The sequence below is a fragment of the Lutjanus erythropterus genome, chromosome 10 (genome assembly GCF_056507025.1).
Source record: "Lutjanus erythropterus isolate fLutEry1 chromosome 10, fLutEry1.hap2, whole genome shotgun sequence".
Classification (NCBI taxonomy): domain Eukaryota; kingdom Metazoa; phylum Chordata; class Actinopteri; order Lutjaniformes; family Lutjanidae; genus Lutjanus; species Lutjanus erythropterus.
The window spans coordinates 20,947,568-20,975,170 of record NC_139326.1 but is presented as its reverse complement, the minus strand read 5'-3'; the positions used below and the strand labels follow the sequence as shown (position 1 = coordinate 20,975,170).

General features: G+C 37.9%; 1 protein-coding gene across 1 annotated transcript in view; it reads right to left on the bottom strand.

Moving 5' to 3' along the window:
* tmem8b (transmembrane protein 8B) overlaps window positions 1-27,603 on the bottom strand; it is a 52,629-nt gene that overhangs the window by 16,816 nt on the left and 8,210 nt on the right. The window contains exons 4-9 of the mRNA XM_084728637.1: window positions 21,742-21,875; window positions 20,340-20,608; window positions 17,301-17,683; window positions 6,479-6,575; window positions 5,790-5,913; window positions 560-702 (exon numbers count right to left, since the gene is read on the bottom strand). Coding sequence (XP_084584763.1) covers window positions 560-702; window positions 5,790-5,913; window positions 6,479-6,575; window positions 17,301-17,683; window positions 20,340-20,608; window positions 21,742-21,875 — 1,150 coding nt within the window. The remainder of the gene's footprint in view (window positions 1-559; window positions 703-5,789; window positions 5,914-6,478; window positions 6,576-17,300; window positions 17,684-20,339; window positions 20,609-21,741; window positions 21,876-27,603) is intronic.

Sequence of the window (27,603 nt, the reverse complement as noted above, 5' to 3'; positions counted from 1 at the left end):
AACGGCTTATATTAGAAGATTAATACCAGGCCCGCTGGATGACTCGTTGGACAGTGGCACATACATTTAGTTCTGGAGGACGACCTGTGTCTTCCCACCTTGCTCTCTGCCATTTTCTTGTCACTCTGCATAAAGTCTTTTCAAGCAAATTAGAAATTCTTTGCAGCAGTGATGACCCCATTTCCTCACAGAAAATTTTATCTCATCTTGTCTGGGAAAAAGGCTTTTAACTGCTGAAGTCACTTCCAATTATTAATTCATGGTCATGCTTTTTTGCTAATTATTAATTACAGATTAATAATTAAAGGAACTGTTGAGTATACACCATATTTATACAATTATTTATCCACTTCTATCAAACAGCTTGATTTGTTTTGTTTGAAAGTGGCTTCCTTAAATGGGTTGAGTGAATGTGAATGCAATTTGAAAGTAAAGTGGACATGAAGGGAGCATCTAAATTCACATTCACATTCTGCACGAAATCAAGTCAACAAACAAAGAGGAAAAAAGCTGCATTGTGTTTCAGTATTTATTTATTTTTTTTTAAGTAAATTCTTACCTGCTTTGCATTCACATGCAGCATAAAGGTAGTTGTTGGTACGCAGAAGCTTGCACTGTCCGTATGTGCCACAGTCATTGATGCATGGAGTCAGGTATGAACGCATATACACCTCAGCAGTGATGTTGGTGCATGCCTCAAATCTGAAAAAGTCACAGACAGGCAGAACATTGGATTTAGGTGAGCATGACTAACATCACGGCAGCACCACCGGTGAATTTGGGTACTTTTTTTTTTTACCAGGTAGAAAGGTAGAAATTGCTTTTAAATGGATTTCAACTGACATATTGTGCACTCAAGTGAGACCTTTTCATTTGTGGGTAGTTGTTTGTAGCCAAACAGCACATGCGATGGGATTGTTGGTCAGTCGGTCCACCACTTTGGTCCAGACTAAAAAATCTCAACTATTTTATACAGACATTCATTTGCACCAGCCTATGACTTTTCCTCTAGTGTTACCACAAGATTCACAGGGTTTTTTTTTGTATAGCTACATACATTCATGCCAATTTGGAATTCATTATTTGGCAATTTAGTTTGGTAATGGTAATTTAGATCTTTTTCAGCTGTATATTGTGTGTAGTTCTACGTAGCAAATGTTGCTAACATGCTAAATTAAGGTAGGAAATATGATAAGTGTGCTACATATCAGCATGTGACCACTGTCATTATGAGCATGTTGGTATGCAGACATTCATATTTCACTGAAATTATGGCACATTTCCACCTACAGTATCCAGAACCTTTAGTCCATCACTTTTTGAGGAACTAAAAGGTTCTTTCTGCTTTTTGTTGTCTGCATGTTCATTGCAGCCTAAGAGCCACTAAGATTAGGCAAAGCGACAGCTGGTTTTACATGTCATTTTTGTGCACGACTATAACCATTTCCAATTTCTGCTGGATTTCATCCTCAGCAAATGCTCAGTAAGGCCTGGACTTTGCTGTTGTTGGCCCATATATTCTATGCTTTCCTCTGTAACTCCATGCTGATGTGTTGAAGCACAATGAACAAATTTGTGAAGATCCACAGGCATCCAGATCATGGTATATGCTAGGAGCTGTCGTAGGCAGCTGGATTTTGCTTTAGGTTCTTCAAGATGTTTCACTTCTAATACGAGAGGCTTCTTAAGTTCTAACTGACCAATGGGGGGTTTCAGGTGTTAACTTCTTGTTCCTAGATCCCAACAAAAACAATGAATGGGCTTGCAAGCAAAATAAAATACTGTTAGTATTCAACCAATCAGAAATATTCAGCTCTATAAGCCTCACCCCCAAATCAGGGACTTTTTTGGGGCAAAATAATGTCCCTATAACTTAGGAATTTAGACCCTGGTTCCTCCGAAGCCACTTATAGTTGCAGGGGAAAGTTCCTGCAGTGGAAACATGGCATTAGTCTCATTTTATTTCCTCTAGCACTATCATCACCACTGGAATCTGGAGATGAAAAGGTCATTTTAGGGTTGTCGGATGTCAGGCAACTTTACTCTGTTGGGCCTGAGAAATCTCCAAATTCACAAAGCAATTACAAAAGTAATTTTCCACAAATGACGTCTGTGCTTTATGGACCAACAAGAGAGCTAGAGATGATAGTTTAACCTTCATTAAGTCTCTCAATTAGAAACTAATACCCACCTGAAATTTTTCACAACACAACCCATAATCATCTCATCCCCTTTTTCGTATTTCTAGAGAACCATTTCAACCAAAAGGGACAATCTTTCTGGAAGTCAGAGCCTGATAGAGGTAGTTGTTGTAGGGATGGGCTTGCACTGTTTTTTCTCTAATTGCTAGCTTACACAATCAGTCACAGAGAATGAAACTCCGGGTGGTAACAAATGTGTTTCTTTGCCTTTTCCTAGAACCCATTTTTTAATTGACGCAGCTGCTCGGTTCTTTATTTTTAAATGATATCAATCAACTTAATTGAAGCCTTGAAGAGCACCTATCATTCACACTACATCTCTTCTTCTCTAACAAGACCTGATTGATTTAGCATGTGTGGAAATCTAAATGACATATCTTATGTGCCTGTTCCACACATTTTCCTACCTCAGCGGTGCTCTCATGTGAGGATGAAACCATGTCCCACACCATCTGTTATTATTTGTTATTCAAATTCAATTGGAACTCCCAAGTGGCCTCCAAAAAACTGCTTAATTTCATTCTGTTCACATTTCTGTGCCATTAAGGCTTCGGCAAAACAGCTCAATCTGCTGAATAGCTAATACTTAAGAACTCATGAAAAACATGGCGTTGGACAAGTTAATGGAAACATTTTCCCCACTTTCTCTTGCCGACATTTCTCACAGTGACTTTAAACAACCCTCAGAGACAGAGTGTGTACTTACTGCATTCATCGGTGGATTATACTGAGAGAACAATAGAGATCACAAGATATTTTCTAGTCAACAAAAGATAAGAGCTGCACCCTTTGTATAAAAACCCCACATGTCCTGTAGGTGCAATGCATTATGGTCTGCCAAGTATAATAAATGTGGAAAAACTATTCTCTGCCTCTTTTGCAATACATTTCTACCTGTATGAATTATGAATGTTGATGAATGAAAAAAGAAGCTCTTGCTTTTTGAGTCTGCAAGATTAACACAAAAACTGGACTTTCACTATTCATGTTTTAAAAAGATTCAAAAATGTTCTGTGGTCATATTAATTGTAGCCACCATGAAATATATCTTAAAGTAATACCAAATAATGTGATTACAGTATATATATGTATATAGTATGCTGAACCACATAAATATTGCACAGCAAATAAAATAGATGCAGGATTTTAAGGTACCCTGCTAAAATATTTAAAGCCACTGGCAACCAAAACCCACAATAGCCCTCCTCCTCATTTATGTTAGGATAGCAAGCTCTTTCTGTATTTTTAAACGGCAATTAAAGACGTATCTTTTAAATCTATTTTTAAGTTTTTCATTGGGAGTAATGTTATAACATTTTATAGTTTTTTAAGCTTCAGTCATTCTTTTTATCATTCTGTATCCTTGGTGTTTCTCTTCTTCATTCTACTTCATACTTAATATATCTATCTACTATTCTCTAACTATCTATCTATCTATGTATCTATCTATCTATCTATCTATCTATCTATCTATCTATCTATCTATCTATCTATCTATCTATCTATCTATCTATCTAAGTGTTATATTATTTATTGATTTTATTTGTTTCTTGTCTCAATTTTGCTATGTGAATATAAATGAAGAGTTGAATGTTAAGCAACTAAAAAGTATTAGAATTTAGTTTCAATACATGTTTGAAATACTGTAATTAAAGTTTTGTTCACTTTCCTGATATTGGGTTTGAATTGGGCATGATTATGCTATTATACAATTAATTTCAAGAATCAACCAAACATCACATAATAACACAAACAAAGTAGCCAACTAACGTGACGCTGGACCAGCAACTCCCACGCTCTGCAAAGATTACTGATTTTGTAGAAGAAGTCTGATAGATTTGAAGAGAACATAGATGATGGCTTCAGTTTCCCGTAAAGTTAAGTGGTGAGAATTTCATTATTATAGCATTCACTTAAAATGATATTGATTTTTAAGAGGTCCTTTTTTAGGGGACTGAAATGGGTTTTGCTGCAGCCCCTGTCCACAGCAGTATATTGCTTAGCTTCTGTGGTGGCACATCTGAGGTAGAGGTCAGTCCAGATCTGCCATGTGTACACAGTCTTGAGAAATGGTCTTAACATCAAAATGAGTTGTTTTTTGAACTAGGTTTACTAATAGCTATGAACTTTAATTTTCACTCTCACAGCCAAATTTCCAGACGCTGTGTTTTTACTGTGTTTGAAGGTGGGTTTTCAATTTGCAAGTCTGCGTCCCATTTCACAATAGACATATTTGAATGATTTTGTTTGAATTTTCTAAAATGCAATTGCGGAAATGTGAAAAAAAGGTGTGCACCAGAGGTACATTCATGAGGCCAGTCCCAAATTAATCTGCTGGGTGACAGATGGGAGAGGATGTGGCAGAATGAGGGAGGCTGCACTGGTTAAACAGCGAGCATGGCATCTTCGTTACAGCGCTGAATTATTAATTTTGGTAAATAAACTAGTGATTGTTATACAAAGATGAGTTCTTAAGAAATACTGAATGTCCCATTTTGCAATTGTCTTCCTGTAATTGACAGCAAATATTGTCTCACAGAGGTTGTTTTGGGGAAGTGGGACTGAGCCAAAGAATTGATTATGAGACTGTCAAATATTTATGAGCAACAATCATTCAACTGGTGTCAGCGAATCCTGCTGTAAATGATGTTTTGGAGACTTTCTGGCTTGAAAACTCCACAGCATACAATTTAAATTTCACATCGTTTCCATTTTAACAGAAAAGTCCTAGGAAATATTTAGCTTAAATATAGCTAGCCAGGTTCTCTCCAAAGGTAACAACATCCACCCACTGTCTCATTACTGTAAAACTGACAAATAAACAACTTTATATGTTGTTCGTTTAACCTGTACGATGGCAATTTATTGTTTTTACACGTTGTTTGTATGGATTAATCAGACGAGAATTGCTAAGCAACCAGCATAGACTCCAGGATGTTACTCGTCCCAAATAATCTGTTATGCTTTTTTTTTTTTTTTACCATGATGACAAAGGCATGACCTTCCCCACTCTTCCTGTGATTAACTTACCTTGATACTCTAATCCTAACCAAACATATTAGAGTCAAAGTAGGGTGAGTCATAATGCAGCTTCCCCATCCTGGAAGAAAATAAGGCCTCCAGTACTTAACCTATGAATAAAAAGTTGAATTGCTGGTTCACATTTGGTTTTTGAATGCATTAAACAAATGAGATATAACACGTCAATCAGTGAGCTTTAGAGGCGCTATTAGGTGAATTCTTACCTTTAGAAAGAGCCAAGCTCACTGTTTCCCCCATTTCAACTCATTATACTAAGCTAACTAAGTGCAACTTAGCGAAGTTAGCCAGTTGCAGGCGGATGCCCCATATTTAGCATACAGCCATGATAGTGGTATCAATTTTCTAAATCAGATCAAGAGAGCGAATGAGCATATTTCCCAAAGTGTCAAACCTTTCCTTTAAAGACATGAAAACAAAAATTCTGGCAGCAGTTTCTTTTCATGTATAATAAATGTAGTTGGCTGAAGTTCTGCAGTGAAGTAGAGTGTAAGCATTTAGAATAAACAAATGTCTGCAGTAATAAAGACGCAGTATTGCCTCTCTTACCCATGTTCAGTGGCACACAGAGACCGCAGACTGAGGTACCAGGTGCCTGTTTGTGGGTAGGGAATCCTCAGTTTGGTGATATTAGCTGAGGCGTTCACAGAAAGGAAAAATCCAGCCACCGATTCTGCCACAGAAGAAAACAACGATAAAACAGGGAGTTTAAAACAGTACGCGTAACAAGAAAAGGTTACATATTCTGAACAAAATTTGGAAATTGTTGAAATACTGAAACCGTTGAAGTTGCAATCGTAAAAAAAATCTGAAAGATGTTGAAGTATCAATTGAAATGAGAGTGCTGAAATGAGTTGAAGATTCAGCTGAGGCTCAATTGCTGAGAGGAGCTGAAAGGTCATGTGTGTAGATGATAAACTGAGCTTGAAGTGTCAGTAGAAGTTCTGAAAGAAATTAGCTGCATTTCAAGTGATTAAAGTGTGAGATGATGATAGTTGAAGTGTTGGCAGAAGTTTAAGCAAAATATCTAGAATAAATTGTGTATGAATAGTCAAAGTTTTGTGAGTTGGAAGTGTGTGAAGTGTTTTTTATGTTCAAGCATGAAAAGCTAAAGGAGGCTTACTCTCACTCGGAAAAAGCACTTATCATTTGTAATATTCTTGTGATACAAACCACTGTTTAATAACTTGGGAATTATGAAACATGTAGCTGTTTTGTCTTGGTTAAATGTGAAATACCTGATTCACATTTCAGTGATGAGTTTTCCCGTAAGAACAGAGGCATCCCGTGGTTCAGGCAGCCAAACACTGTGACATTCGCACCCTTCAGCGTCGACTGCAGGAAGAAACACAAGCAAATGTCGTTCATCCATCCAACCATCAACCATCTGCTGCCACCATGCTGGTGAGCTGACACTGTTCATGATTACCTCAGGTCTCATTTCCCCCTCAGTCGTGAGATAGTAAACTTTAAAACTAACAAATCAAGTGAAACTGCTCTCCCTCTGTCTGCCTGAGGCACCTAAATGAAGATGTTGGCGGTTTATCTCCTTAAAGCATCAATTATACATTAACACGCTCATGCATAAAAAAAAAATATCCTGGCAAATTATTCAAGCGTTGGGAACTGCATATGCTTATACAAATTGGCTCATCCTGCAGAGAGGTGAAAGGAGACCACTACAGTCCAATTTGGTGTATCAGTCAAAAAACAACAGGAGCACAAATAGCAGAGAAATTACTGCGTGCTCATAAAGCATCAGAGTGCAGTCAGGCATCAAATTTGATACTTCACAAGTTTCAAAATGTCTTCTAATTTGTTCGCAGTGTCTCTGTTTTTTGGGAACGAAGAGGAGTTGCAGCGGAGCATTGAAATGGTTCACAACTATTGTGAAAAGTGTCTGTCTAAGTTACTAAACCTGCCAGTCAAAAACAGTAAAAGTCGGACAGAAACTTTGCAGAATAAGATGCAGCACATTACATGAATTTGCTTTGTGTCCAGAGGGAAATGCGCTTTGTGGTAGGGATAACTTTAGGCAATTATTTCCTGAATAAATAAGATTTCTATTGCCCTCCCCCAGCTTAAAATGAGCATAATGTATATGCAGGGAGTTGGCAAAGTTGTTGATTAATGCAATGACTCAACAAACACTTTGCCAGGTGCTGAGATTTCAGGCTTCCTAAACTCACCATCTGGCCTGGACTCTCTTGGTAGTAAGACTCAATCACGCCCACTGGCATTTCAAGATAGTCTCCTCCCTCCTCCTCCTCCTCCCCACTTTCGTCTCGACTCTGCCCCTCAGTTTGAAGATGAAGGATTGAGCAAGAAACACTCGCGGATGGATTACCAGACGGGCCCAGCAGACACAAGGCCAGGGGCCACAAAGGAGCCAGGGGGCCCCCAAAGCCAGACTTTTTATACGAAGTGAGTGGCTGTTATCAACATTTCTAAATAAGTAAAAGTAGACATGCTTTTAGTATGGCTGGCACCATGGCAATATCACTCTGTTAGTCCACTACTTTTCTTTTTCTTTGTCATAGTTTCAACATATTCCAACTAAATCTGCACAGTTTGTGACTCTATGGTGACTCACAATTTTCTCCATTGGGTGTAGGGTAGGCAGCAAAACTGCTGACAGGTTAACCTCCACTTCACCCACATGTGCGCACATTGATTGACATCGAACGCAGCCCCCACAATGACAGCCTCCCCTGCTTTCTTCACAGCCGCTGGATAAAAGCCAGTAGAAAAGAGCTGTTCAACTGGTTTCTTAAAAACCAGTCAAAAAGTGGGACATGGTCTCAATATGTGGGACAAGGGACAAGGGATAAAAATGCTGTGCAGTCTCACATAAAATGGGACACCTGGTCAGCCTAATTCATGGTCCCCAGAGGACGAATCCTGCTGACTTTGGTGAACCTCTGACTTCTCCTTTAGTAACACAATGAGGTTCAACTTTATGGTTCATAGGGAAATATCTACAACTATTAAGTGTAATTAAAACTCCATAGAGGATTAACTTGAATGACTTTGGTGATCCTCTGACTTTCCTTGTAACACCACCAGCAGGTCAAAGTTTTCACTCATTTGACTGGCTGCCACTACATTTGGCACAGAGTTATGGTTCCCAGATGATGTGTCCTAATAACACTGGTGATGGTGATGTGACTTTTCCTCCAGAGCAGGGGTCTGCAACCTTTACTATCAAAACAGCCACTGTCGGCCAAAAAATCTGTCTGGAGTCCCAACTATTAAAATTACTATTTTCCTCTAAGATTTTTCTTTTTTTGGATTTGGCCTCCATAGCTTGCCTGGGGTGACTCAAGATTACAGGGAAAATTTAGAGGAAAAGCTTCTGAGCTTCTTTTCAGTGTATAACCTACATTTTTTTTGCTACTGGAGAATACAATAATCACTTTAGGTTTTGAAATTAAAACAATAAATAACCATTATTTGTTACCATGTAATGTTTTGTCAAAGTCAAATGGAGCCACTGGAACAGCAGGTTGCAGACCCCTACTAGTCACCACGAGGTTGACATTTTAGTTCTTATCTTACTAAATGGTTGCCTGTTAAAATTTGTAGACGTATACACATTCATGGTCCCCAGAGGACGAATTATGAATAGTAATAAAGTTTATTTTCATTATTATTTTCATCTAGCACCATCAAATGATCAACATTTTAATTTGTCCAGTATTTTGGTGTATAATCGATCAAACACATACAAAACAAAAATGTTTGCTAACATGTTAAATCAACACAGTGAACATGGTTAACATAATAGCATTATCATAGTAAGCATGTTAGCTGTGCATGTTAGATTAGCATTTAGCTAATGTGGCTGTATACTCTTGTTCTCATAATCCTTATTTGCCCATGATGTTCATTAATTTTTCATTATAATTCAATGTATATTTGTTCTACACAGCTACACGGTGCATACCCTGCACACTAAGCTGAAGTTCACAAGCAGTAGAGTTAAGGTTGCTAATGTTGTTCCAGAGACACAAACACTGCTAGTATATGGAAGAACGGGCCTGTGTACACATCTATGTCCAGGGGCTCACTGTCCCATAATCTGTCTGAGCAAACAATCAAGCCCAGAAAGTCACAGCAGCAGTGTTGTGATGGATGTCTTAAGGACTTGCAGTATTAAGCCTGCATGACTGAGAAGGTGCAGCATGTGATGAGACTGGAGGAAATAAGTTCACTCAAACTTGTTGCCCCTCCTCCTGGCCCACATAAATCTCCACAGAGGTCTCATATGACTCAACACCCCTTTAAGGACTTCAGCGAGTTTTTTGCTCAGTGTAATTACCCGACTACACGACAACTATTTGAAAACTGAACCAAAACAAACAAACAAAAAAAAAGAAGCATTTTCTTATGTTGTGGCTCAAAATCTTATTACTTGTTATTTCTGGCACACAGAAAACCTCATGTGATGAAACCATCGTGCATGAGGAGGCACACAGGGAAACATACAGCCAAAAATAGCATAACAGGATTTTAGACATTTCCTCGGCCTTCAGCAATTTAACTGAAGAAATAAGAATAAATAAAACTACATATTCTCAATTAAACTCATATGTTAGGGTGTAAGAAAATTCCAGTGGATTTTCTGATTGTTAAAAATGTAATGTTATATGGGATATAAAGACTTTTGTTTACTTTCTAGATTCATTTAAATAAATAAATTCTGTAAAATGTATTCACTGAATTTTGACAGACTGTCATTTCAGCACCTTAAAAATATCTTTAGATGGGAAACTGTATTTAGGGATCAGTTTCTCCTCAGAAATCATTCCTCTCATATAATGAACATCATCAGTTTATCCTGGAAATACTTCTATGTCAATCCACAATGAAGTCTCCCAAAATGAGATTAATAAGCACTCTTATTTTTTGCACAAGCCAGAAAATGACATAATACCTACAATAAAATTCTTGTGGTCTTAAACCCTTTTGATTACAGTCATAATCCTTGTCTCCTCTTTGGGAATTTACTCTCAAAAACTAAGACAAAGTGTAAGTGACACTGACCCAGATTCATGGACTCTTAAACAAGGTGCTGTGCAATTTTTTTTCCTCGCCTATTCCTCTATTTTTAACGCACTTTATTTTACAGCTCTTGTTTTGTATGTGCTCATACAATAAGGAACTATTGCCACAGTGAAACTGGGATCTTTAAATGGTTTACACAGATGAAAATATGAGGCTTTGTGCTTTTACATCATGTGTAGTTCATTAGTGAGGATTCAACAGGATATCATCAAAATAATATAACAAAACCTATTCCCTGGAATAGGATGGATAAACATTTTGGTGGCTAAGATAAAGCTAGGCTGCCGCCACGCATATATATAACAAAAACACTACTTCTCCACACTTAAACTGATAATTCATCCAAAAATGAAAATTGAGTCATCATCTACTCACTCTCATGCTGATTGAAGGTCAGGACTATTTTGTTAGTTTGCAAAACACTACTGAGTTTCACAGGAAAACAGTGTAGCAGAACCTCCAAAACAGTGTAAATGAATGGTGACCAGTTTTCAAATGTAAAAAAAACCAACAACTGCCGTTCGCACAACTCACACACCCAGTTCTGACAGTGTGCATGTGCACGTGAACGTGGCTCCAAGTTAAAATCTACAGTGAAATTCAGACTAAAAACATGGTATTAATAACATTTTTTTAGTCCACATTTGGGCTTTAGGAGACTTGGCTTACAACCAGACAAGCACTGTGGAGGCATTTTATGTTTTTATCATGTTGTTTTTTAAGTTTGAAAACTGGTCACCATTCACAGGATTGTTTGCAAATTTCTGCAACACTGTTTACTCGTGAAACCCCAGCAGTGTTTTGTGGACTAAAAAACTAAACCTGCCCTTCAGTGCACATGAGGGTGAGCAGAAAATGGTTTCTAAGCTTCATTTGTACTGATATACTTCAGTATCACGTTACACAAACCACCTTAAGTTTAAGTATTAATTTAATCAATTAAGCAAAACATTTCCCTAAGCTAAATGGTTCGCTTTGGAGCATTGCATAAAGTCTCTTAGGTTGTTTTCTTGCTTAAGTGTAGAGTTACTGTCACAGTGAAGAACACAAGCACTTCAGTTACACTTCATTCACATCAACTTTCAGTCCAATGAGAGTTGCTCTCTTGGCACATTAGCCAAAAAAACTTTCTAGCCTCCTGGTTATACGGTGGTTTACTGTTTACAGTTTACTTCCAGCAAGTTCCTAACACCATTGTTTACAAGACATTTTATTAAAATGGATTTTATTCTACCAATATTTCTGTGGCCTAATACACTGTAACCTGTGGGATTTCAATTATAATTCCCTCTATTGGTTATTACACAGCCATTGTCTTGTGCTCCAAAACTATTTTACTTTTAAGAGAGTGTCACATGTCCCTTAAAATTTTCTAAGGAAAATGGTTACTAAGGACTTTCTGGCAACGCATAAGGGAATACTTGAGTAGATACGGGCAAACACTTAGAGATTAAAGGGGTTTCCCTTACAGAATCTTTAAAAAATCCTTAAGGTGAATTTATACATTTTTTCTTAAGGCATCCTTAGATGAAAATTTAAGGGAAACATTAGGTTAAGTAGCTTATGCAGCCAGGAACAGCTTATTTACATTGTGTTGACATAAATCCCTTAAACTGAACCTCCAGCATTAAAATCCCTAATGCTCTACTGGTCAACAGTTTCAAGTAGTCCCGCCACGTTACATTTCGTCCTGACTTGTCAAGTTAGCAAATTAAGATTCTCTCAAGATACTGACGATTATTTTGTGATATGTCTGATCCTTGTCGAATCTGTCATCTGAACCATTCATGTGCTGTGAAACCAGGAAATTCTTTTGTCCTCTGTGCGCTGAGGTGAAATTAAGATTTTACTGATAACTTTGGAGACTCAATCTGCCTTCCAGCTCCATCTCATATAATTTCCCCTGAAGCTGGAAGCTGCCCTCTCCTCAGCACCCGCCACCTTTGCTGTCTGTCAACTGGTGATTCGAAAAGGGTTTCAATCACTGCTTGAAAATACCTTTCTGTTGTCAGGGCACTGCTGTTAATTTATGTTCAATTCTTCTTGTGCTCCATTTTTATGTCCCATTTTAATTTCATGCCTGGAATTTTAATGTTAATTTTGTTTGGGGTTTTATTTATTGCTGTTACTTGTAAAGCACTTTGTAACACTGTTGTGAACATTGCTACATTAATCACAGTTAATATTGTGATTTATATGCCTGATCCATTATGCAGCTGTTAGTTATGATGGTGGAACGTGAGTGGCAGAGGCATAATTCAATCAGGAGGGCTATCTTCCAACAATGCACTGCTCAAGGTTACTGACTCTCAGTAAACATCTCTTCAAAAGCATCATTACAAAGGACATATATATGCAGACATACAAAAAGCTTTTGATGAATGCCAGTGTTTCAGTGTTGTGGATTCATGCGGCTTTTGCTTTGCTAAATTTCCCAGGAGTTATGTTGACAACATGTGCCAGGCAAGACACAGCGCCAACTGATGCAAGAACATGGATGGATCTGGCATCTGTATTATATGCCACACATCCCAGTGCCCAAACTAATTAAAATAAACTCTGTGAAAAGTTTTATTTTACAGTTTTTAGCCTTTTCTTTTGGCTTCAGTTTAATATTTTCTAATGAAACTGAACATAATTTTACAAACAGGTCTGAGGGCCCAGTGTGGAGTCCCAAAGGTAACGCACAATAAATAAATACATACATAAATGAGCATGATAGATTAATTAAAGTAATTTTAACCAAATTAAAACTATAATATGTAACATTTCCACATCACAATGTCTATAAACACATACGTTATAAATTTTGTTGAGTTGGGTTCCAGAGAAATCTGGACTTAAGTCAAGGTAACGATGTGTTCCTGCTAGCCATTGCTAGCTAGTTGTTAGCTGCTTTAATTTCTGGGAAAACACAGGATACGTTCGATATGTTGGATACGTCTGAGAGTGAGTGAGGAAGGAAATGATTTAAGAATCAAATTGACAACAAAGGTAAATTGAAAAATTGAATCAAATCATAGGTTTGGAGAATCATGACCCTACTATTCATTAATAAATCATTTATTTATTAATTTATTCCCACGTCACCTTTGGGCTTCCATGCATACTATTTCCTTCTCTTTACCTAAGGAAAACTTTGAAAAATGGATCTGAAGTGATTAAAGCGACCTACTGCCAGCTGAGGTATCAGTGAAAATAAAAGCCATATGCATTCCCTTCACACTCTTTTCACAGAGACTGATGCAAGCCAGACAAGCAGCTCCAGCTATTGTCTCCTAAAGCCCTGCAAATCTGCCAGAGTCCCCCACTGGCAGCGGCTGACTGGATTCTGCGCCCGTGACAAGCAAGTGACAGATCACCGCCGAGGGGGGAGAAATCTGTCCATAGAATAATATAGTATGACAGTCTCTCTGTGGAATACATCTCGCAGCTCACACAACAATCACAGCAAACAGGTTTCATCACAGCGCACGGTCTCTGTGACACAGAATCCACCGAGTCAAAATCAACCTACTAAACACACTCAGGTCTATAGAGGATCCTCTCACTGCACTGTGGGATGAAACACACATAAACACAAAGAAAACATGAACCCTCCCCAGAGGAAGGGCAAATGATGCCATTTAAACCCAGGATGATCTCTCAGTGAGGTGATAATAACCCACTGTGTCGCCACATCAACCAAGCAACCAATCAATAAACCCCCAAATTAATTTCAGTCAATTATTTTAATTTCCTTAAGATTCAACTATTTGTACATTTTTCTGACATTTTGGGAAATATTGCTGTTTGCTTTTTTGGCTGGGGGTGAGATGAGAAGATCGATTATCAATTTCATCCCTGTGTGTTCAGTGGAGATGAAAGATGTGTGTAGCCTAGTTTATCACAAAGTCTGGAAGCAGGGCAAACGGCATAGAAGCTGCATGACAGCAACAACTTCAAATTTTTACTTTTTTCACATGAAGCTGCAACAAACAATTTTTTTTTTTTTTTTGACTAACTGATTAATCATTTTTGTCTGTAAAATCTAAACTATCCATTACAGGACACAGTGCCTAAGATGACAAATACATGCAAATGTCTTGTTTTGTCCACCAACAGTTCAAGACGTTTAATAACATAGAAAATTCACATTTGAAGAAGTGAAACCAGTAAATGGTATTTTTGCTTAAAACAGCTACAAGGATCTTTCATATTTTGTTGATTCCGGAGGCACCCGAGGACAAAGGTGATATTGTTCCACCCCCATAACCAGTACATATAATGTCAAGAAATACAGTTATCCTGTTTCTTTTTCTTTGCCTGGAAAATGTAAACATAGGCTTTTTTGGTCAGGAAATTGGTTAATCTGATTTCAGGGAATCCGACCAGTTGGCAGTCATTAAAGAGGAAATATGTAAGTCCCTTCAGTAGCATTCAGAAATGAGTACTGCAGTCCAGATAGTGAGCCAGAGCCATAAACAGTATATTAAATAGGCTGAATCTCTATTTATTATACAATCTATGGTTAAAGTGAGTTGAGAGATGAAGCTCGGCAGGTTGCCTGCAGGCTTAGGGAACACCATATATCCCTCCATCAGCGCAAGATGAGCACAACATTATACTAGTAGAATGACAAGTGATGGCAAGCAGTTGATCAGCTGTTTATAACTCTGTTAATAATGAGGTGAAGCTAAGCCCGTTGTTCAGTGTCTCACTGCCTGACACACTCCATTAACATATTGCTCAATACAGTCGTTATAAACATCTACTCCTTCTGCGAGATTATTAATGATCTCTTAAACAGAGATCATAAACAGACACTTCAGCAAACATTCAGCATCAATTTTAACTCTAATAAACGTGAAATGTGCAAACAAAAGCAGACACTCAGGACCGGAATTAAAATTTCAAAGGTTGGCTGAAGTGTCATTACTTTAACTAATCATATTTCCTTAATCCCTGATGACATGTTGAGGTCATTTCATGATTTAGCTGTGGTACAGTAAATATATTACACATTTATCCTTTAAGAATATCTATATTAGAAGTAGCCAGTCTTCTTGCTGATGTCTCGTTTGCTTATATAGATAATAAAAAGGCATCAACACAGAACAGCTTCATAACCAATTAAAAAGTATATTTGAAAAATCACTTTCTGTTGAATCAATTAATTGACTAATCCTTCCAGCTCTGTTTGCATGTTGTATATTAATACCTTTTTAGAGAAATTAGATGATATATATTGAATTTTATTTAGTAATATAATAGAGTCCTTTGGCTCACTGAATTAAAGGTGTTGCATGCAGATGTGAAGCTGCTTTTTGACATTGGCTCTGCACACCTTTCTACCTCTGAGCTACTCAAGTGATAACTGGATTCATTGGTGCCTAATTTACTTGCAAACTGGATGCAACATGTAAATCGATTGGTTTTAAAATTGAGAAACAGTAGCTGACGAAACAATCTCATCATAACACATCGTGTCATACAAGAATGAAGACTGGTTCCTCCCGGCTCTGCCTTTTGAGCTAAACTACAGGTACTGCAGGCTAAAAATATCCTCAACCAATATCTTTTCTGAATGCTGAGAGATGAAACTGATATCAATCTGACTTCAATAAAGACAGGAAAAAAAGAAGTATATTTCCCAAAATGTCAGGATATTCCTTTGAACTGAACAATCAAAGATATTTGTTGGGGTTTTATACTTCATCCTTCAGTCATTTCAACTCCGGTTGACTTGCTTTCTATTAGGAGAAAATGTTTAAAAGTCCATCTGCCAGCATGTAGCTCTCCAGTTTCTGGCTCCCTGTAGACCTCCAGAGCCGCTGCAGGTGCATTGCTAATGCCATTACTGTCTGAAGGACAGCTTAACAAAGACATATCAAATCCTGCTTGGCTGATTTTTGCATTTTGTTCGCTCTCAATCAGAGGCATATGTCACAAGCCCAAAATAATGGCGCCTGTTTCATTGTGAACTTTTTCAGCTCCCACAGCAAAGTCTATGGCCATACGAGCATCCATATTTAGCAGGATAGCTCAGCCAGACACTCTGTGAGCCAAATTATTCACTCTTACTGGCTGCGTAGGGATTTTCCCTCTGTTAACTGTTGCATATTTACTTTAGTGATTATTATCTGATCCTTTGCAGAAAAGATATAAAAGGTGAAGTGTGAGGCAACAGAGCCCCGTCCAACACCCTGAACCAAAATGTCACCTTTGATCTAGATGTCTGGTATACATTTACATTTTTGACTGATATAAAAGGAGTAAAGAAGTTAGAAAACATAGCAATGCCTAAATTTCTCAAGCATGGTCAAGATAACAAATACAATGTGCAATCTTGCCAAATCTTTAATTTTCCTGACATATAACTGAAGGTACATACATGTAGAGTCTGGCTGATACTGGATTTTGTGGGTTAATGAGGATACCCCCCAAAAAATCAATATATTGGCCTAAATTCTTTATGTATAAAATCCAAAATGACATCGTGGCACAGAAACAGTAAACTTTCGCTGGTATTTTTAATAAATATAAATAAATAAAAGAAAAACAAAAATATAACAGCTTAAATTAAGAAAAAGGATCAAATACACATAAAATTCATCATATAAAACTAAGTAAATAAATACAATCTGAATTATGTTCTGTAAAAAAATATCTGCCAATATTGGGCCAGTAACATCAGCTAACCGATATATATGTCTGGCTCCACATACATGTACCTAATTTAGGCATCTTGATGGTTAAAAAAAAAACATATTGTGTGTGTTTACATTATAAATGTAAATGTTTAAAGTAAACAGAGTATTAATAGTATCAGAAAACATGAATAACGTACCTATTAACTAATTTGAGTAATGGCAATTTGTCTTTTAAAATTGTTTTTACAGTGGACCTTTTTCACATGAAATAGTAGGGTGAACTGACCTTATATGGATGCTGTGTCTTATTTTATATTACATCTTTAAAACAAGCAGGAATTATGTCATCAGATCAACTCACCATGTTGAGTTTGAGCTCCATGTTGAGGACTCCTCCACTGTCTAAAACGGGCATCAGGTTGATGGCGAACACAGCAGCTCTGTCCGGTGGGATCGATATATTTGGACCAAAGAAGACATAGAAGTGCACAGAGAAGGTGTCCAGCTCATTGCGCAGAGTCGGACGAATGGGCCAGCACTTGTTAGGGTCGGCGGTGGGGGCGAGGTAAATGATGCTGTCCTCCGACGTGTGCAGGTGACTGGCGTTCTGCGCCGGGCTGGGCAGGGCTGCCATTGACATAGTCTCAGACAGGGAGAAACCCATCGCTGTTCCAAAGGACTGGGGCATGTTCATGGAAGAGCTGGGCTGTGCTTGGTCCTTTGACAAATTGGACTTGGAGCAATCTAGTCAGAGGAGGAAGACATAAAATTCACAGAGGAAATCAATCAAACTGATTCCAGCATGAGCTGGACATTCTGGTAGATTTTCACTGGCTAGTTGCAGAAGGTTTTAAGATATATTTTTTTGGCAACATCTTGTGAAATTTATCAACCCCTATCATGAAATCAATCAATGTCTATGAATGAAAAATTAAGAACCAGTCCCTGGCAAGCCTCAGACAAACAGGCAATAACCAAGTCAGTTATTTTACTTGGTTATTATTCATGTTAAGCAACCAAGTCTTTTGCAAATGTTTGAAAAGATCCCCTACGGCTGGCTTCCACAATGTAAACAGCAAGGTTCAGCACTGTACACTGCTTTTTAATGAGACAAAGATTCACAGTAATTGCAAACAGTATGCTTTCACTCAACACAAAGCAACTCACTGCAAAATGGTCATTGATGGCAACTGGCAAAGTACCATCAAATACCGCCAATCCCCAAGGGGAAAGGATTTCAAAGGCTTTTCTAGCTCAGCCTCGTTTGCATAGTGTTGTCTCTGAAAGGGTTTGAAGTATTTTGATGTCCGTTCAGGCAGCTGAAGCACTCCTAAAAATACTGAAATACCAAATACTGTGGGCTTGAGGCAATATTAACTTTGGTGGAATAAGAAAAATCTGTGTAAAATCAGTATAGACACAAATATATAACACTTCTTTATGTGTAGGTGGGTGGGAGTGGAAAACATACAGTTTCATAACATTCATAATCCAAAGAATTGGCTTCTTTCTGCTTTCATACACAGTGTAATGCATAAACTCTCTTCAATGCCCAATCATCTATTGAGGGCAAGACACCTGCAGTGAAAATACTGTATAAACAACAATAATAAATAATAAAGTGCAACCTAGTTTCAACGCTTCCTGTGTAGCCGGCGACCGTGATGCGTGTAAATTGGACTGAATTCAAATAAGGGCACATATTTCTCAGACAGCTCATAACAACAATAACCAATAACAGCAAGAAACCACTAGAAAAGGTGAGGACTCCAGATGGTCCCTGAACCTGAGGTGTTCTTCAATTTAAATCCACGAAAGGTCAAGTAAGATCTGCCTGGCAGGCAGGGGGAGAAACAGAGTGTGAATAATTAGTGTCTGTGTTGCCATGGTGACAAAGTGCACCGTATAGTGTCCAACAGAGGGAGGGGATCGCTACACGGGAGTAGACTTCCCACAGATTTGTGAGCCATCCCCGTGGAGTGAGCAGAAAGAATATCTCAGCTCTGCACAACCCCGAAACAGCATGTAGCACTTAAGCATGGTATCACCAACCTCTTAGGAATCCCATACGAATCGCCTCAGTTTGGGCTTGTACAAGCCTCTTAATGGCCCGACTGTGTCTGGCCTCCCTTTTCCCATCAAAACACATGCCCACAATTACATTTCTGCCCCACATATCTGCATATTTTTTTAAGGAGAAATATGAAATATATTTTAAATATGCACCAAACCACTTTTTACAGTTCGGATTCAATATCTGACAATGTCAATACTATACTGTTACCTTTTCTTTCTTGATGTTTATGACTGTTTCAGGTTATTATTGTTGTTATTATTCTAATTATAATTATGTCGTTTAGAAGGATCTGATGTTATATCTGTTTAATTGAGCAAAATGTTAATGAAGTTTGGCAGTGAGTAAGGCAGGCAGTCACTGACCTCAATTCCACAATATGTAATTTTGGAGCAGTGGGCTTTTGTTTTCAGGATAACAGGCTTAGCGTTATATTGACAGGTAAGTGATGGTTAAAAACAGCTGATCAGTGTCATTGCAGTCTGCAGGCAACCTACCTGAGCTCTGAGTCTGAGGACAAGAAAGCGAAAGGCAACAACTCGCTTCAACCATAGATCGTATATTAAATAGGGATTCAGACGATTTAATATTTGTCTGTGGCTCAAACTCGCAATTTGGACTGCAGAACTCATTTTTGAATGCTAGGATCTTACATATTGCTTTAAAAGACATTGGCGATTTCTGCTTTGATACAAGGATACAATTAATACACAAAGAAACAGTCATTTTAAAGGAGCACCTGTGCAAATTGAAAGCCACAATCCTTCATATTTGTATAATTGTGATTACTGGATACGGTATACTGCAGTGCTCTACTCTGAGTTTTTGTTTGGCCTAATTCATGAGTTCTCAGGTTTGTAGAAACCATTCCTGTATTGCCTTAAATTGCACATCAAAAGCAGCAGGAAGAAAAATTATGAGCAATGCTGGAAGCGAACATCTCACAGGAAAGAAAAATCTGACACATTACCTCTAATCATCAAATAATTACTAAATAATTTAGTTTAATTGGATAAATTGGTAAAATACTCTCATTTACAAAACTCTACACATTGTGACAAACACTGATGGGACTTACAAATAAAACATTGCACATTATTTTCACATTAAGCCAAGAAGCAAGAATACCGGAGTGCTCAAATATTGTTATTCTGCCATAAATAAAGAATGCATATTGCTGCTTTATTTTAGGAAGACAGATGTAATTGAGCTCTTGGGCAGCTGAAATTCACAACAAGCTAGAAATTAAACTCATGAAAATAAAAACAGTACATAAAATGTATTCAAGACTCATCAATCATAGTTAGCCTGTGAAAACAAACTCACCTGTGACCTGCACTCCTATTCGGAAGTAGACGTTGCAGTTAGTGAGATATCTTTCCACCAGGATGTAGTACCATTGTTCCCAGGCAGGTACGAGGGTATCTAATTCACAAGGGTTCCACTCCCTGCAGTCGAGGGCACTTGAGTTATGCACCGGTGGTGCCCGTGCTCTTATCTTCAGCACCACGGGACAACTCTCGCTACTCTTGTTCTTGGTACTGCAGTTTACCAGCTGAACCTTCACCTTTGATATATAATTGGGGATGAACACTCTGAACAAGCACAAACACACACACACACACACACACACACACAAAAAAAAACACACAGGCACATGTTTTAGGCAGTTATATCAAGAGACTATATGCTATCTCATACAACAAAATGAAGAAAAGAGTATTGTATATAAAATGTATTCAACTTAAAGGGACAGAACACCAAAATCAAAACATATTTTCTCTCTGGCCTGTAAAGCGATTTATGTTTAGATCATTTTGTTGTGAGTTGCCCAGTTTTGTTGGAGATATCAGCTGTAGAGATGTCTGCCTTCTCCCAACTAAAATTATAAAATAAGACAAGAAAATACATTTGAAAAACTCACTCAAACAGCAGTCTATCTTTCCATAAATCATGACCTGGTTACTCAAAATAATCCACAATCCTTATTGTGAGCAGTTTCATGCAGGAACTACTTTCTTTTGCTGAACTACACTTGCCAACCATATCACTGCGCAGAAGGAAGTGTGCATCTAGTGTGCACCTGTGGATTATCTTTTAGTAACCAGGTCATGATTTTTGGAAAGAGATGCTGGTCTTGAGTTTTTCACATGTATTTTTTTTTTTTTGGCACTTTCCATTAATAATTAATAACAATACCAGTAGGCTTCTCTGCAAAGTGGTGCTTTACAGTATATTATTTCCATACATACACAAAACAAAGACTAAAACCACATCCAACACCCTACTTTAGCTGCAAATATACTGTGTATATAATATTTAAATAATAAAGTAATATTTTAATATCCTTCACATCATTTTTTTATGTGGAGCTCATAATATTGAATCTCCTTCCTTTAGGCACATTCAAAAGATCATGAAAAAACAAACCATAAACCTTGAAAAATAAAATTCATATTGCCCCGCTCACATAACTGAGCTGACTTTTAGAGAAGAGGGGAGTTAATAAAGGTACTCAGACTGTGAGCACACACTTGGAAATTGCATCTTTTTGAAATGAAAATGCAAGATAAGTTTATGGAGAGGACTCCAGGAAAATCATAACTTGAGAGGCAGATGAGGAGAGAGCAGAGTGTATTTTTCTCTTAAATAATCCATGATTAAGAGTGTAATTTCAAAGCTAACCCATCCTGAGTTTTGAGTTTGGAAGCTCAGCTTGAAGACTTACTTATAAAGCGCAGATCTGTTATGGACGGGGATCATCTGGTCGATGAAGTATCCCGGATAAAGCACTGAGATCCCGATGAGCCTCTGGACAATGAGCTGAGGTTGGAACAGATACTGGCATTCTTCAGACAGACCCTGGAAAAATAACACAGCAGAGGTTGAAAGATGGTATTTTAGTGGTTAACTCACCAACATTTCTTAAAAGCTGCTAAAGAGGAGATTAGATATCATTCAGACTGGCTGAAAATTCCTAATGGGCTGTGTGCATAAAGCCTGTCACCCTCATGGATTAATATCACTCCGTCCTTCCTCTGCCTGCCACACCGCGTAACACGCACCCGCTATTTCTCTCATGTTGTTCTGAACCATTAATGCTTGATGTGCATTAGTGTGTGAGATGAGCCGAGCAGACAGAACGACTTGGAGCCAGGAGACCGTGCATTGTTTCTACACATGATCTGCTGTGAAATTTGTTTTAAAAAAGGACCGCGGGACGTGTGCACCTGATTCAAAAGGACAGGTGTGAATGCCAAATGAGGTCCTTCATATCTGTCAGCCAGTCAGTAACCTCGTCCTGGCCGAGCCACAATTACTGTGGCATGTGGCATTAGTCCGGGAGCTGCCGAGGTGACCCTTTGATTTATTACAGCCTGTCAGTTGGACCCGCACACGTGTCGTGTAGAGCAAGTTGTGTTTTAATTAAGGCTCGGCCAATATGGGTTTCTGAAGCCCAATGTTTTTACACTATAAGTGCAGATGGCTTATGATGTTGTTCAATAGCTTTAAATTTGACCATTTTCATGCCAAAAAAGATACAGAAATTAATTTATTTTCCCCAGAATTTCAGTCTTGGCAGGATGTTACAGCCTCTGAAAATCAATTTAGGCCACAGAGCACTAAAACACCCCATTGAAAGCCTGACTAATTGCATTATTTTACCTCCTCCAGTTAGAATGACCCACTGAGAAAATGCAATTTTGGGGAAAACTCTGGGGTATACACTGAGTTTCCAGTTTATTAGGTACACCTAAGCAATCTAATGCAATCCATCGCAATAGTACTGCAATAAATGCAACCTTTTAGAGCTTGTTTTCAGCTTTATTGAAGTCCATGGTCATTTTTGAGTGTGTAGTTAGTGGTTGTGTTGTCCTGAATTGTACTGTTTTGAGTTTCTTTTTCTGTGACCACGTTTTTATTGTTTTTTGTTTGTTTGTTTGTTTTTTTTCTTTCCCTTTTTGTTTGTGATGGAGGAAGCAATGCAAATGACAGTAAAATAACTGATATAATGAAACTGCATAACACTTCTATTCAGGTGGGTAATCTACTATACATTATGAATGTACATACATTTCCATTCCCATATTGGTGTGGAATAAAGTGAATAAAAGAAAAATAAGTAAGGGATACAGAGAGGAATACTCAGGGGAACATGGTGTGTCCTAGTCAAAGCTTTTAATCCAAAATCAATCACAATTTATGAATAAAAAAATAATGGTAAAAAATCTAATCTCCATCTAAATCTCATATTCTGGAACACATATCTCTATGTAGTGTTCATACAGATTACATCCAACACAAAAGTGTTATGAGTATGATCAAGAAAATTACATACCACTACCTCTGTTTTAACTGCTTACTTATACAAGAGACAGCACACAGTTAACCTTAGTGTTAACCTACATTACAAACTGATTACATCCAGTGTGTTTCACTTCCAGGAATAAATAAATGTGTCCAAGATACAAGTTGATATTTCAGATTTAATTTACATCCTCTCGTTTCATGTATCAAACAGCAATGTTAGCAAGAATGCTAATGTTAGCTGTTGTCTCAGTAATTAAAGGGTTATGTTGTTTTATCTTAACATATGGTTCGATGTCCCTCCAGATTTTCACTTGTCTTTTCAGTTGCTTATCAGTCAGGAAGCAGCAAAACGATAATTTGTCAGAATCTCTACTTTTATATGACTTGCAACCTGGAACACAGCAGTGCAGCATTCGATCCTCCCATTGTGAACATGACATCAGAGGAAAATGGCTGCTGTGCAAATATGGTGAATGGGGTAATTTTTTTTACTTTGCCTACTATTGAGAGCATTTGTTACGTTTTGAATACTCCCATTTACTTACATTAATTAAACAGAAAGGAACACCTTTCAATATAATTTTACTACTCACATGAAGGATTCTGAGACATAATGTATTAGATGGCATTAGATTATAAAGGTGTACTTTATGAGCTAAGGGTAAGTTAATGTGTTCGCATGAAGAATTAAACTCATTTACAAAACAAAAAACATACGAACAATTGTTCAGTAGATAATGTGAAAAAAAGAGATTTAATTGCATCTCTAATAGACTGTTTTTATAGATTTTTTGACAGTAGAGAACGCTGACTGGCCAATATCCAGCATTTAATAAAAAGCTAATATATACTGGCAAACCACTATGTCAAATCCTATAATGATCTTCATAAAACAGGAAGATCTTTTTAAGTAAGTGAAGAAAAAGAAACCCCTCCAGAACTGTGATTGATTAGATTAAGAGTTAGTCTTTTTCACTGAATTCTCCCAACCCTCGGTTTAATTACAATATTACAACACCCTAAAATCACCCACCATCACCCAGGTACAAGATAAACTGGTCGCCCTACACTTTGATTAAGTCGTACCAGCAAACGTCTAGGAGCACAGAGGTGCTTGGATGGATGGATAAACATTTAATATCATTTACGACTCTTATCACTTCCCATCAGTTTCCTCATTATGAGGTTTATATGATGTGTAATGATTTCAAATCAGGATATTGTGCACCTGATCTTGATAAGCAAGCAATGGAAAAATGTCTGGAAGGCATCCAATGTTGCTCGTTGTCTTCATAAAGACATTACAAGGTTAAACGAAGAGCAAATAATGAAAAATCTCAGAAACATTCAATAATTGGTTACTCTAAGGTGATATGCAGGTCAAATAATTCACAAAAAAGTTATACCTGAATGAAATATATAGGCCTACATACAGATAACCACGACTGTCTAATCTTGCTGTGCTAAAAATAAGGGTTCCAGAAGGGTTCCTCTTGATGGGCTGAGGTTCTACTGAGAACCATTCACTTGTGAAAAATCCTTTTTGAAGAAAGGGTTTGTCAGTATTCTTTGCTGTAAGACTAAGGGTTCCATTAAGGACCCTTTTCAGTCTTGTTCTTCAAGGATTGTTGAAAGCATGGCTGTTAAAAGATTATCCTTTGAATAAAGTGTTAAAGTTAAAGTGATGGCTGACCACAATACGGTTTATGGGATTCAATCACTTTTGCCTCATCTGCAGAATAAAATATGGTGCTTTGAAGAATCCTCAGAAGACAAGAGGGTTATAGATGAAACCCTCATAAGAAGGCTATTTTTAGCTCCCCCTGCGTGAGTTCCACATTAAACCCCTGGAATATAAAAGGTTATTCAGTAGAACTCCCTGGGTGGGTTCTTTTTAGTACCCTTACAAGGTGGAAAGTTTTTGGATAGGAGCGGGTTCTCTGTGTAACCTTCACAGATGCTCTTAGGTATAACCCTTTACGTTGGGTTCTAGGTAGGTTCCAAATGGAAAGACTGGAGGGATGAAAACAAGGTTTCTCAGCAGAACCCCCTGGGTGGATTCTCGTTCCCACCCTAGGAAGGCAGAAAGGTTCTAGATAGAAGTGGGTTCTGTGCGTGAATGTTCACAGATGGTTCTAGGTATAACCCCTTTCTCTTGGGTTCTAGGTAGAGCCCTCTGAATAGGTTCCAGGTGAAACTTTTATAAACTGTTAGATGAATGCTGTTTGGGAACCAAAAAGGTATAACGACAAGCTAAAAAAAAACCCAGTATGGTTCTAGTTAGCACTTTTATTTCTGAGAGTGAAAGAGAAGCATTAATGTGTCTTATCATAATGAGGAGATACAGTTTATCACTGCTTTTTATCATTCATTGTTTCATATCCTGTTTGCTAACCTCAGTATTTGCCTGAGATTGTTATAGATGCAGTGTGCGTCCCCTCTGTTCTGCTTGCACTGCCTTTACCCGTGTTTTCTCTCTGAACTGAAAACATCACATCTTGGCTGCTGGAAAATTGCTTCAGAAAGCAGAATCTGGAAAAGGTGCGTTATTTCCATCTCTACAGTGTGTCATTGGAGGGCCAGTCACATTTTAGCCATAGTGCCTTCTATTCCCACTGCCCCCAAAGCAAACCAATTCTTTTGTCACAATGTTGACGGCAACTGTTGATGATATTTTTGATTGTTGTGCATTCCAGGTACACCTTCTCTAGCCACTGGAAACCGCGAAGGAAGCACAACTGAGCACCAAGCCAGTGACAAAAAAATTGCCTGAAATGTAAATCAGCAGGTGTTTATGTGGCCAAATAGAAGAACAAGATGGGATGAAGAAAAACTCTCTGACACTATTCTGCCTCTTTAAGCTCAGCAGCACGAGCTGGAATACTAATCCCGACGATTACTTACATCATTTTTATTTCATTTTTTCTGCCATGAAGGGGAATTAACCATGAAGAAAATTCAGATGTAGATCTCATCTAAGTTATATTACATAACACTTCTGTCTTAAGCAGTCTCCATTAGTGAGTGATGTATAACAAAACAGTGATGCAAGCTTTTCATTTGCTGCTATAAACAGCTGATGATAGATTAGAGTTTTTCTCCATGCTGCATGGCCCCAGGGATGGAAATGCTGGTCTGTTGGTCATTTGGTCCATTATTTTGGTCCAGACTGACATAGCTCAACAGCCACTGGATGGATTGCCACTAAATATGATACAGACATATGTGGTACCCTGATAATCAATCTGCTGACACTGGTGTTTCCCTCACTTTTTATTTAGCACCACAAGCAAGTCAAAATTTCACTTCATTCATGTATTAGTTTTGGTGATCACTTACCTTTTCATCAAGCACCAATGTCAGGTCAAATCTTCAACATTTTGATTTGACTAATACTTTGGTTTGTGACTAAATATCTGCAAGACTAACAACACTCCCATCAGCCTCAGCTTTACTTCATGTTTAGTGTTAATTGGCAATGCTGTTACTTACAGTGTTAACACCTTAAACAAAGATGGCACCATTATAGCTGCTAAAAATCTGCATGTTCCAAATGACATTGTGAGAATGTTAGCATGTTGATGTTAGCATTTAGTTCAAAACATCACTCTGCTTATAGCCCAGAGTCTAGTGGCAATACAAGCAACTGTGGCTGAACAGACAAACAAACTAGAAACCATCACCCGTCAACATGTTACAAACCAAGAGTACTCAGTAGCAGGGGCGTAAAAAATATTGATATACTTGAGTATTGCAATATTATGTTTTGTGATACTGTATCAATTCTCAAAAACATTGATCTGTGAAACCATGATACAGACAAAGATTTGTGGTTGTGGTTCATTTTGTGCTGTGTTTAAACCCAACTGCAGGAGATCAGTTTTGTTCTCTATCTTCACTGCACTGATTGCATAAAAAAGTAAACTCAGATGTTATGCATATGATGTTGTGTTCTTTATACTAAAATTAGAAAAAGCAGTATTAACTCACTTACAGTATAGCAGTCATGATACATATCATATCACCAGAATGCACAGCCCTACGTAGTGGTCATTAGATTATTATAAGACCACACCCCTCTTCGAACTCAACCTTCATTTTGATCTCAACGTAATTCCTGTAAAGTTTCGTGATGACATCTTACACATTTATGATGCTATCAAGTTGACAAAATCTGTCCACAGACATATAAAAACCTGGCAAAGTACTCAAAACTGTTTTTGTGGCTGTTTCCGCTGCAGAAGGCGTCCCTACAGTACTAGCAGCCACACACTGATGC